Source organism: Passer domesticus, chromosome 20 (assembly GCF_036417665.1).
Source record: "Passer domesticus isolate bPasDom1 chromosome 20, bPasDom1.hap1, whole genome shotgun sequence".
Lineage (NCBI taxonomy): Eukaryota > Metazoa > Chordata > Aves > Passeriformes > Passeridae > Passer > Passer domesticus.
In genome coordinates, this window is record NC_087493.1 from 5,030,387 (window position 1) to 5,043,812 (window position 13,426).

At 45.1% G+C, this 13,426-nt stretch overlaps 1 protein-coding gene across 12 annotated transcripts in view; it reads right to left on the reverse strand.

The window, feature by feature from the left end:
• RHBDL3 (rhomboid like 3) overlaps positions 1-13,426 on the reverse strand; it is a 62,356-nt gene that overhangs the window by 13,040 nt on the left and 35,890 nt on the right. For all 12 annotated transcript variants that reach the window (XR_010349596.1, XM_064395293.1, XM_064395290.1 and 9 more), the window contains 3 exons: positions 11,354-11,512; positions 3,324-3,548; positions 2,512-2,660 (listed from right to left, as the gene is read on the reverse strand). Coding sequence is in view for 11 of the 12 variants with exons in the window: in XM_064395293.1 (XP_064251363.1) it covers positions 2,512-2,660; positions 3,324-3,548; positions 11,354-11,512 (533 nt within the window). In the remaining variant the exon portion in view is untranslated. The remainder of the gene's footprint in view (positions 1-2,511; positions 2,661-3,323; positions 3,549-11,353; positions 11,513-13,426) is intronic.

Here is a 13,426-nt window from a genome sequence, read left to right on the forward strand (position 1 = left end):
GTGGCACCTGACATTTCCACACAAAGAACTGGGTCTTATTTTTCAAAGGAAGCTTTTGTAAGAGCTCAGCAAAGTTTATCCTGGACTCTGAAGTGACTGCTCTGATTCACAGCTGTTCTTAGAAGACTTCCCAGGAGCAATCCCATTCACTTCTCTTCCCCATCACACTAAGAGCTTTGAAGGCACCAGAGTCAATAAGTACCCATAAAATATAATTACCCTTTGCCAGTGCTGAATGTGTCATTCTTGAAATGACAATTTCATTGATTTATTAAGGACTTTCTCCTTCCCTGGGACCAAACAAATGGGACTAAGCATCAATGCAAGTCATTAGTTATGGCAGTGATACAAATGTGTGGGCTTCAGATATCAACGTCTGCTTTCCATAAAAACAGAAGGGCAGAATTTACAACTTTGCCTTTTCAGCCCTTGACAAAGCTCCCTCCATCAGAACCAACACACAGCCTGTACATTTTTGGAATCTTTCTAGAAGCACAGCCAGCCAAACCTTAGCAACTGCTGCCTTCCCAAACACCTTCTGGCTGCCACTTGCTCTTCAAAAAAAGACTGAGTGCACTAAATTAAGGAGCAGTCCACATTACCATTTAAAAGTCTCAGCTGGAAGCAGGGTAACAATAGATCCATGGCATTGTGTTACCAGCTCATTTGAAAAGAGAGGAGAATGATGGGCGTCCACTAAAAACCAGTATTACCTTCCCAAGATTTATCTGTTTTCCTTACAAGAAAGGAACTTAATACAGAGAAGTTAGAAATAAAGGAACATTTAGCTTAACTCCAGATACTGCAGATAAATCACAAGGTTTATTGTTCCAGCGGGACTCTCCATTGTTTTAAAGGCTGTGTAACTAAAGGACTTGGAATCCATCATGACAAGTCCCCTGCTCACCACCTTCCATTGTTCCACTCTGAGTCAGCCAGGGGTGAAATAAACCTGAGGGATTTTTTGGCCAGTGAGTGTGAAGAATGCCAGGGAACTGCCTGCCACAAGGGTGACCTGGCACAGGTTAGGAAAGCATGCCACAGAAAGGCATTTAATGCTGGAAAATTGTCCTTTTGCAGGTGTTTCTCCTCCCATGTATCCTAGAGCAATCTGTAGTTATAGATGCAATACGGTAAAACACCACCCCCACCAAAAGAAAGCCCAAATACAAATTAACTAACATTAGTTTAAATCAAGTGTTTCTTTCTTTTACAAGCCCCATTTTCCCCATATTTTCAGTGATGGAAATTTCCACTTCTCATTTTAGGTAACCAGCCTCATGTCTAAGCCCAGTTGTCCCCAGTTGCAGGATGAAATCTATGTGATATGGGCTCTTTGGAGGGATTCAGCATGCAGAGGACAGAGGTTGCCACATTCAGGAGTTTCTTCTAAAAACTTTTCCCTACTCTTCCCTTGGGCAGAGTCTGTTTTTATCCAGGGATTTGGGGCACATCTTGTGCTCCAGGGCAATTACACACCAAGGAAGTTATTCCATGGCAGGGAAGAGACATCAGTATGTCTTCCATCAGAGATGTGGAAAAAAGGCAAAGATCAACTTGATATTTCAGGCCTTTCATAGAAGAACATTGACTGATGGAAATATAGGCTTTCTATTTAAGAACAAAGGGTCCTTATGCAGTTTCAAACTCTACACTACTGCTGAAAGGCTTGTTGCTGTCATTTTTCAATGACAGAATTAAAGAAAATTGCAATTATCTGCCAGGAATGTGTGAAGATAATGATCTGAGGAACTGCTCAGAGGGGGTAGAATGTTTTGTACAGGGATGAACTTTCCAGTGACACTTACTCATCACCATGGCATCACAAACATCACACAATTAAGTCTATTTAAATTTTGTGAGGACTAGCACAGCTGAGAAGAACAGAGTTAGAGTCCCCACACCTTGTATATTCTTCCAAAGTCTGTTACATACCTCCCATGGGATGAAGGAGGATTCATTTTATTGTGCATCTCCATTTTGTATGGACACCCTTCTGTGTCCATCTGATCACTCAAGACTGTCAACTCTTCAGGAACATTAGTGTTTGCCCAGTGTGCACAAAGTGGGAGTTCAGGCTTGGCACAGCCTTCTAGGCATTAGCTCAGTCCCTACAGAAGGGACCAACATTACTGAGTGATGCCATATCTCAGACACAGGGAATTTAACTGACTTTTCCAAAACCCTGTATTTTTAAATACCAGTCCAACATATTTGCAGACTTTTTCTACCACCTGCTCCTTTAGTGGAACACTGGGCTTTGACCTGGTTTTAGGAAGTGCACAGTAAGAAGCAAGTGTGGTCCCAACCAAGAGCAGCATCTAATAAGTTCCTTTTGTTGCCTTGTCCCTTCAGAGAACTGTGAAGGTTTGCACCTCATTGCCCAACAGTCCACAACATCTTCATATTTTTACACACAATTTATAATGGAGTTTTTAAAATTTAATTCTGAGCTGATTCTGTCACTTTCTCTATCTCTCTGGGGAACCTGAACTGTTTGTAAGTACTCACCCTGCATGCATGAATATGTAGGTCAGGTACCTCCACGCCTGGGCCCGAAGCTGGGGGTGGTACAGTAATGCATTCTTCAGGTACAAGGGGTGGCTGACTTGCAGCACAAATCTGTCTAAGACCACTCCATTATAAAGAAAAAAGGCAACCTAGAAGAGCAGAGATATTCACTGTTTAGCAAATGGCTTTTCTCACCAAAAAGTACCTTTTACCTAAAATAATGGAGAAAAAAGTAACATAAAAAACTTTTCTCCCATTTGACAGCTTCACACAGTATGAAAATTCCCTGTTTGGAGTAACCTACAACACATTGATATAACTATATTTGTGGCCTTCTGTAACACACCAGCCCCTGAGTCAGAGGAACCTGCTCCCAGTCAGCACCTTACTATCAGTGTCATGTCCTACTCTGTACTTTCTTGAGCACATTACTCAGCAAATGTGCAAAGATCTCATTTGGGCAACACATGAGCAGGTCAGAATATTTAACCCAGAGGTTCTCTCCCCTCCTTTTTCTCTCCACTCACAGAACAGAGGTAGCCATATAGAAATTTCTAATTCTATTGACTTATCCATTTCTCTAGAACTGTGCTGTTTTCACTCCTCAAACAGTTTTGCTCCCATTTCCCAAACTGTGTAGTCCCATATAGGAATTGTTCCAATGACAGGATCGCAGTCTCCACTTAAACACGCTCCAACAGGCAACCAAAGCTTCACGTCTGTCCTCGTCCAGGCCTGAACGAGTCCCTCTCCAAGCCCTGTGTCCCAGCAGAGCCTTTGGCAGTGTGGGAGGCTGCCAGGGAGGTACTTGCCTCCACGATAGTGATGGTGATCATGAACCAGGGCGGGGGGCAGCAGGTGTAGCTGTCGTAGTACCACTTGCGGTCGATCTCCCGCGGGAGCGTCTCGTACGCCACGTGCCGGATCAGCCTCTGCGACAGGCTCAGCCCCGTCTCCTCCAGCAGGGCCTTGCTGCACAGCCGCCTGTTCCCCTGCAGGATGGCCTGGCGGAAACTGTTGGACCTTTTGTTGCTCATCTGGGGGAAAAGGAACAGAAGAAACCATGAGTACATAGCTACAATCATCAGGGAAATAGTGCCAGTTTGGCAGCACCAGTCGCAGGCAGGCAGGAAAGCCACCACCAGGCTGAGCTTTAGGAACCAAGTCTCCGGGCAATGACAGGGTGCACTGAAAACTTGGGGTGCAAGGAAAACGAGCACTATGGCCTGCCATTATGATGCCAATAAATGAGGTCAGGGCAGAACTCTGGCAAGGCAGAGCTGCTGATGCACCTGACTGAGCTCTATGGCCCATTCTCCAGCCTTCCATGCACCCTCTTCACCATCAGTTATCACAATCCATATTCCTGTGTCCTCCTTCCCTCTGATCCCCCTGCTCTATCAAACTTCCCTGCAGTCTTGGGGCAGGAAATTTCTCAAATGTAGCAGCAGGCACTTTCACAGCACATCTAGCCCTTGTGGCAGGAGTTAGCTCTGGGCAAAGAAAATGATCTCTTTGTGTAAAACAAAACTGTCTGAGCAACAGCAACAAACAACAAATTAATCGGCTGTACAGGCTGTCTTAGCTCCTGTAAGCTTGCAAGTCTTTACAAGGCTTCTTTTATAAGTTATCCTCAGAGGGGGCAGGCTCTGAGATGGCACAGGCTTACAGCTAATTTGTATATGCATTATCCCCTCACATGCATAGATTTAGCTATCTTTTTGAGCATACACTTTACCAGTTTTGATGCATAATTAAAGCAATTGCATTTGCAAATTAGGCAGATGGAATCTTATGCTTAGCATGCTTAGCCTTCTGGGGGTGGGGGAACAAACCAGGTCTGAAAGAGCTTGCTCCAAGATTTGTATAATTGTTAATTAGCCCTGATATCAAACAAACCTGCTGCATTAGAGCCACTGTCTGGCTGAATCTTTGGCAGGGAGCTCCAAAGCCTCGCTGTGTACACAGGCTGCTGCAGGGGGACCTTCCCCTGTAACAGGCAGCAAAGCAAACACAACAGCCTTGTCCTTCCTCTGAGAGAGCTGCTAACTGCTCTCAAACCACCGGCACATCCAGCCTCCCAGAACCAAGCAAGAGATGACACTCAACAGCATTGGCTTCCAGTTGTCTTGGATGCTGCTGGTTTCAGCTGATATCCCAAAGCTAGCAAAGCCCAGAGGTTATGCTCTCAGTGCCCAGGCAGTCAGGGAATTGCTCCAAGCTGGACCAAGCTGCTTAAATACAGTAATCACTGCAGGGAGCCACCTCCTGTTAATCACTGGAGGAAGGCAAGGGGCCATCTGAGGTGATGGCACTGTGACCCGTTCTGCCTGTCCCTCCTTAGCCTTCATTTGTAGCCTGTCCCTCACACACACAGGAGCACTGACCGCCAGTTGATGTTCTTTTTTTTTTTTTTAAACTGATGAAAAAGCTGTTGTTGTTCTCTTTGCGTTGTTTCAGTGAGATGTTTTACCCTAACAACTCTCTCCATTCTGGTATTTCTCCTTTGCTCTCTCTTCAGAAAACACTTGTAATAGAACATTTCTTGTAAAAAAAGCAGAAAAACAAAGAAGAAAAAAAAAGGCCACAAAATCTCTCTCTCAGTCTTCTCATGTCTATCATCCAATGGCCTATATCTAAAACTAGAGAAGATGAGGGGGAAAAAATTGTTGTGGTCCTGTGTTGCGTTAAGAAAGCCTGCTCATAGTGAAAGATAATATTTTCATAGAGAGACATCCAACAGGCACAAGGCTTTGCTTAGCATGTGTGAGATGCCTTTTGCTAGGTAAGAGATGTACCTCTGTTTCAAAGACACTTTCAGCCACCTAATGACCTCTCTGTGTCCACAGAAGAAAGCTTCATTCCAGGTTAGTTCAGAACAGCCTTTCAGAGATGCTCTGCATGTGCTCCCTCACAAAGTTCATACTTTTCTCTCTGGCTTTGCCCCTCTTATGGAGAAGAATAAATTCAGACTGAAACTATAAAATTGCCTGAAGATACCAGACAGTTGACTAGAGCTGCTGATGTGATTATTCCAATTACAGTGATAAATGGGATTTTCCTGCCTACCACAAAACACTCAGTGCTTTTCCCTGCTGCAGCACTTCAGTGGAAAAGATAATAATTTCCAGAGTCAAGGAAAATCATCATTTCAGCTCAGCATCGAGAAGTGCTGGCCACCCTCAGTAGATGATCACCTCATCAGGGCAGAGATTGCCAAGGGAGATGGGCAGGAAACTCCAAGGGCTGCTGATGTCCATGGTTAAGATCCTAACAAAGATTTCCTTGCATCTGTTGAGCAGAGGATCCTAAGGGAGGCACCCCTGGACTTGTCTGTACTGTTACAAAGGACTGGCTCAGTTCAGTCACCTGAACTCAGCACAGTCCAGTGTCCTCTCTGCAATAATGCTTGTGCTGCCCATGGAGCCCAGAAAACAGCCAGGGCACTGCAAATTCATCACCATGACGTTTCTGAAGGTGTTCCTCAATGTACTAAAAAAAAACAAAAAAAAAAAACAGGGAAACGTCTTCTTAGATTTAAGAGCAAAATATTGCAGGATCACTGTAAGTCATAGCTCAGATGACCAAAGCCTCCACTGGCTCTTGTGAGGAGGTGGGAAACTGGACTACTGTCCAGCAGAAAGCTCTGCCTTCCTCCTTCCAGAGAGGAGGATAAATCACAGGACCTTTCACATCCCACACAGAAGCTAACATGGAAGACACATGAAAATATTTGCCAGACCCTCTTTAGAGCAGAGGATATGGAGAGAAGGTCCAGGTTCCCTCTGCATGCTGCAGCCTTGGCATGGTTGTACACCCCAATGAGGCAGGGACACAGTGTCAGGAGTGTGCCAGATGTGCTGAAAAGCCCCCACAATCCCTCAAGATGTGGATGAGTGGATGCACTGAGCCCTTGTTAAAATCAGGCCTCTTGGGAAGGAGGCATCCTGCTGGTCCCCTCCTGCAAGCACTGCCCAGGGCACCAAGGAGGAGATGATCTCCAAAGAGACAGCACAGCTGACTGCCAGGGCTCAAGCAAACACAGCAATCCTGGCCCTACTCACATGACCCCAGAGGCCTTTGGGTCAAGCTAGGAGGAGATGGGCATGAGGAGAGACAGAGGATTAAGTCAGTACTGCTGCCCTTACCAGCTCTTGATGAGAAATCTGTTTTGTTCCTCAGACTGACTTTGGAAGATTCAAATCTTCCCAAACAGAGTCTCGCATATGGTCACAATTTGCTGACTGGATTTTGGAATTACATAATATTGGTATTTATGAGCCAACTATTTAATCATCAGCTGCAAGAACACTAGGCCCATTGTTGGCCTGCACATTATCATGGCTCCAGGAGCCCAGGGCAGCCCACCCCACTGCTCTTCACGCAATCAATCTAGGACTTCTTTAATGAGCATGATATTAAAGCTGCAAGCAGATGGGTACAGCAAACAGTAAGATAGCAGTGGGGAACACCACATTCCCTTTGTCCTTCCTGCCTGTAAAATGGTATTCTGCAGAAAGAAATGTCCCTTGCAGAGGAGCCAGGCTGAGCTGACTGGCACCCAGGTCCTGTCACCCCTGCCCTTTGGTATCCCCGAAGCAAAACAAACCAAGGCTTAGTGCTAGAGCTCTGCTCAAGGGCTGGGTTTGATACCTCTGTGCAAATGGAAAATCTTTTCCTACTTTGATCTGAACCCGTCTTCAACACTAAAAACGTCAACATTTAGGATGTCAAGAGTAGAACAGTGACAAACTTTGATGAAGTACAAGGCCCTGCTTTTGTTTAGCACACATAGCACTCTAAATTACTCTGGGATAATCTGCAACTTGCAAAAGAAGTTGTCCATCTCCACTGGCAGACCAATTTCTCTGTGTTCCTTGGATATCTGTAGTACTGTGGCTACCTCAGATAATCAATAGCCAAGTCATGTATTATTTCCCCCATCTCAAATTTCAGGGCTTGTGTGGGGCACAGTACCCTTCTTATGGTTTTATTCAGCCTCACTCAGAAGGTTTTGAAAAACATGGATTTCTGCCGATTACGTATTGGCATCTTTGAGACTGGTCTTGAGCTATTTTTAAACACATGCAGCTCTGTGACAGGCAATGCATTCAGCTCTCCAGCTCTGATCCTCCAAGACACAGAACATTAAATCAGAAGTTAGCACAAGCTTTTTAAAAGCCTTTGCCAGCTCCAGTTTTATAACCCACTTTACTTACAAATGCAACCTCTCCAATCAATTTTGCTTTCAAGATTCACATTTATTTCCTTCCCTCTGCCCACACTTCTACAAAATGCTAATGTGGGTAGAGACAGCTTTTCCCAAAATGCATATCTCAGCATTAAGTTCATCTGTCACAGATGTTCACATCCTCTAAGCCAACCTGGTAGCACTTTCCCAAATAGTAACAAAGGGAAAAAACCTTAATACCAAATATCAGCATTCTGATCTGGTTTGATCAAGCAGTGGTTTACTTGAGGGATTCAAAGAAAGAGGCAGGAGAGACAAAATAAATTATCCCTGCTCAAGTTTTTGTCTGATTCCTACTAAATGTGGCAGGCTTAGGCCTTCCAGCACTTCCAATAGAAAAAGTAAAACACTTTCAAATTTCAAGGTGACTTGAAAGAACATTGCTTGCAGGACAAGACTAACATTGTGGTTCAAATAACATGTTACACAGTGCTTCAAAACTGTGTGTTGTTCACATTAAAAATGAGGTAGAATTAGCTTGTCCCTAGAAACCAGCAAGGCCAGGGAAAGCAAAGTAGATGGTGATTCTTGACCTGGAAAATAAAGGATGTGCTTTTAATTAGTTAATATATTTTGCTCATTGCTGAGATGTTACATCAACTTCAAGTAACTACAAAGTCACAGCTAAATATTTCTGTTGGAAGCAGCAGTGTTTTGTTTTTCCCAAGTCACATGAACTCTGTCTTAGAGCTTACTGCTTACTGCAAGCTCTATTACAGTTCACAGAATATTACCTGAAGTAATCCAGGACTGCCAACAGCAACTACTGTTCAGCAAGAGCCCCAGCAAATAGCATATCAAGTATAATTAACTCTTGGCTTGTCTCTTCTCTAAAAGTTGAAAAGTTAGTTAAACACCTTGGTTCATTATCTCCTCCTGTGGCCCATGCTGTTCATAGCCAGAATTTTCTCTGTGCATCTCTTTCCACAATGCTGCAAAGCAGCCAGAGAGCAGAGATGCACAAGATGTCTCCACTTGTACAGGAAACACTTTTGTTACTCTGCACTGTCTCAGACACAGCAGAAGAAATCCCATCTGAAACTGCTTTCTGCCATTACTACAAACCACAGTGCAGAAACAGAAATGGATATGATTGCAGCATTGTGTTTTACAGCTACACGAGCTGAATTTCATACACACAGAGGAGAACTAATTTCCAAGGAGTTGAATGAGTTGCCTATCTGATCTTTTTGAGCCTTTTCTGTTTGCAGATCACACCGGAGTTTTCATCTTCCTTAAATTTATTAATTTCTCAATTTATTTCCTGAGCGCCTTCTGGGGTCTAGTCTCACATTTTAAAACTTTCAAATTCATCAATTTAAGTTGCTTTGCTGAGAGCAGGCATACATATGGATGTTGTTATTAAGGTGAGAAGTCCTATAATTACATTTTTGATGTATCTGGAAGTTCACAAAACATTTTGGACATCAGAGGATAACATAGCTTTGCTCAATAGCAGTCATGTAGCTGGGGATCACAGTGCCTGAGAGAGCAGGCAGAGTTCTTGGTGCTCATAATGATGCCGGAGAAAGGGAAAACCATACATAAAGAAAGCCTTGCTTGTGAAGCCTCTGGTTTAGTGAAAGGTCAGCCTTTCCATCCCCACACCCAGCACCATCATTTTTGGCAGCAGGTCAGTTCTTGCTAAGCTACTAAAACAGACAAATTAACCTGAGCATAGAGCAGAAAGGGCTCATGATCATCACACACAAACATGCACTTAAACGCCATCACATCGAGGATTGACAGCTAGGAGGTGAAGGAAATCCCTAATTTCACAGTGATTCTGTATAAACTGTGCTGCTTCTTTCCATCAGGAAGTTCAAAAGAAAGTTCAGAAGGCAGAGAAAAGAGAAGGAGCCCTAAAAAGAGTTTGGATGTTGGAAATCAATAGAAACTAGAGGATAAGTGAGAAGAGAGATGTCATTTGTAAGTAGTTTAATGTTTTGGCATTTGCATTGCCTATTGATTAGAAAGTGCAAAAATGCAGACAAGGAGAGAGGGGCTGGTGACAGGGAAATCAATGGCTTCTTTATAGGAGTCATTCAATAGTAGTGAAGGAAATTTGCTGTTTTGCAGAAACCACATCACCTGGGTGTGAGCTGGCACAGTCTCTATTCCCAAAGGAGGAGAATGTCCAAGCATTTCAGCTCCCACCTACCTCTCATTAGTGTGTGCTGCTCCCGAGCCCTGTGGAGCGAGGAGAGAGAAAAAAGCCCAGTTCTATTCCTGAGCCTGTTGCCAATGTGCTGGCTGGCCCTAGGCCATCATTTCTGTAAAAGAAATTCGATGATGCCTCTTCCTGCTACCTAAGGGTTGTGCAGCCCAATTAGTGAACACTTGCACAGTACTTTGAATATCCCCAACTGTGGAACAAGCAGCTGTTACTATAAATACTCTGCTGAGCACGGAGGACCACACTGTTTGTTATGCTGGAGCTGAGGAAAACCTCACATTGTGTAATCTGTTAAAGAGTTGCTGCATTTATTCTACTGTGTACCTAGACACAGGGTTTACAAGACTGCCTGGTTAGACAGAGCACATTTATGTCATTCCAACAAAGTAACTTCACCTTGACACTGCCCACAGCCTGACGGAGGTCATGACCTGGGTCCCTGACAGCTGGGCCATGTTATCATATTTTTCTGATTAATGTGAAAACAGGACATATATAAGACTCTTTCTAAACCAAGGACACGTGCATGAGTGACCATGACAAATGAAGGGATCAAATCCCCACATTGTCTGCAGAACACACAGAGATATAAATTACTGTACTCAGCAACAAGGACACATCCAGCTTTCCACAGAAACCTCAGAGATGTCACCAACTTCCATTCCTCTATGACTTTGTCACCCAGGCTTATATTAATATTGCATCAAATCTGGGATTCAGATGTTCAATGACAGAGTAAGAACAAGGCAAAACCTCTGAATGGCCAATGTCCAGGATATCTTGCAAACAACGTTTGTAAGCCATCCTGGGCACCTGACAACACATGTCTACATTTGTGTTGACTCAACAAACTGCCTTGACAAGAAACAGAGCAATCCCTTCACTAATTGACTCAGTAGAGATAGAGAGGCATCCAGATCATGACTCATGCACTCTGACACCTCACCTGGGATAAAATGAACATGAGCTAGAAACACTTTATCCCTGTTGCTGTTGATGCCTACAGCAGTGCAATATGACTCCACCTCGCATGTCAACACAACCTTATCTATATATTTTTGTCTGGAAGTGGTGAAATCTCTAGATAAAACAGGAGACATCCAGACTGACAGACCTCTGCTTGCAAACAAATGGCTCATTATAGCAGCTAGCAACTTATACTGAGAGCAAAAACTTCCAAAGTAGCAGCAGCCATTGCTTCATGATATTACTACAGTTCCCACAATTCCTTCCCATGCAAATTTGTTTCCCTGGAAAAATCAGAAGCAATTTGACTTTTGCTGAAACAAGTCCATGCACAATATGATGCAGCAAACACTGGTGTTAATAAAGGGAGGGAAAAAGACACTGTCCTTCAACAGCCCATGTTTTAAGCAGAGCCAAGGACTGCCAGCCCTGCCAGCCAGAGCACTCACCAGGTTGACGAAGTCCTGGTAGCAGATCCTCCCCTCAGAGTTGCTGTCTGCCAGGGCTAGCAGGACCTCCAGCTTGTGGGGGTCCAGCTCCGAGCCGTGCCTCTGCAGAAGGGAGCGGAACTTCTCAGTGCTGATGTAGCCAGTGTTGTCAGGATCAAACTGGGATAGGAGGGGAGAGTGCCACAATTAACAACCCCAAGTTATACACAACTCTGTCCTGTGCATTCATCACCCTCTGCAGACCCCCAGGGACACAGGGCCTGCTCTAGGCTTTGGTGACACTGCCCTGCAATCACGCAGGGACTGGAAAGCACCCTGCTGCAGAGAGGTGAGTCCAGGCACCATCATCCACACCACCATTCCATCTCCACCCAAGCTTCAGCTACATCAGCTCCTTTCACCTTCCTGCCCTCTGCATCATTATTTCTCTTGCCTATTTTTTATGTCTCTTTCTATCTGGAACATCAAGCAATCCAGAGATGCAGTTTGTGAGATAAAATGCACTGAAAAGGAGGAACTCCTCTATTTCCTAACACAATTGCACCATAGGAATATGCCACCCCTCCTCAAGCCCCCTCCATGCTCAATGTTTCTGACAGTCACCTTTCCAGATCATCTCTACAGATGCCTTCACTACGGTAAGTGCTTTCACTGCTGAAGAGCTATTTTAAGTTGGCAAAGAAAATCTTTGGACAGGAAGCAAAGCAGACGAACACCATGTCAAACTAAAAGTGACAAAGCAGCCACACGCCATTTTGAGAATGTAAACCAGAGTTATTAGAAGGAAAGTCCCAGGTGAGACCTGGAGTGAATCCCACTCTGACTAAAAACTTCACTGTTTTCCCTGAGCCTAAGTGGCTAATCTAGACATGCCACTGATGAAAAGAGACACCTTTACAAGGCTGTCCAAATTAATGACTGTTCCAGTGGCCTCTAGGGCACTCTCTGAGGGGCTGCCAGCTCCCAGGGCACAGCCTCAGCCCTGACAAAGCCAGTGCTGGCACCATGCCGAGCACCTTTCTGATGTGCTTGGAAAACTAGTGGCTGCAAGCTGCCAGACCAGTCTGCACTAGCCCTGGTGCAGTCTGATCTCTACCAGCTCTCTGTTGCTGGGAGATTTTGCCTTTGATTTCCCAAACTTGGCTGTGAGGACCCTGGTGCTCGCTGGCCTCCTTTTGTAGATAATGATATCAAGCTTGTTGGCTGGATTGAACGGCTGTCAGGGGGCAGGGTGGTCAGAAGGGAGTCTTTTCATGGAAACATTTGGGACATAATAGGCCTTGGCAGAGCCAAAAAGGTCCTATCAATCCTCACTCTTTCCTAACAGAGAAGGAAATTTGAACAGGAGCTGGGCCTTCGATCAGTCACGGTGGAGTGAAGTGCCTTGGCAAGGGAGGGGGTAGGAAGGAGGATGTGGCAGAGGATGCAGCCTGCCAGCAGCAGGGCTGGCACGGCTCTGCAGTGAGCAGAGCAGCTGTAAAACAGACCAGCCTCAGGCACGGGCTGCTTGTTTAGAGGCTGTGGTGCCCATGTGCGAGGATCTGGCTCCATCTCCCTCTGGCCTGAACACCTTTGTCCTGCTGCTCTGCTCTCCCCAGCTGCTTGGCTGAGGAGGAGCTGCCTAACCTGAGGAGGTCACAGCTCCTTGCTGAAGTAGGACTATCTACCTTTGGTCAAAGCAGCAGCCCCTCTGTGAAGAAACTGCTGGGGATTACACAAAACAAGACAAACCAAGCGACCTGTGGACAGTCAGAGCTGGGCACTCTCTCCTGTTCTCTGCCAAAGGTTGTCCTGCCCTTGTGAGGTGGCCTGGATGTACCTGACAGATGGCACCCAGAGCCAAAGGTGGATTTCATCAGCTGTTTACTGTTAAACAAAGGCTTAATATTAATCCCTGGAGAAGTTCAGCTCCCCTACTCTGGCCCACTCTGATGCTTTGAGTTAACAGATCAAACTCTAAAACCAGCCCCAAAAGTCAGGGCTTCTGCACTCAGGCTCAGCCCTGATGAGTTTTGGCTCTTGCTGTGACTCTCAGGCCAGCCTGTTTGTGGTGCCCAATCCCAGACACACCCA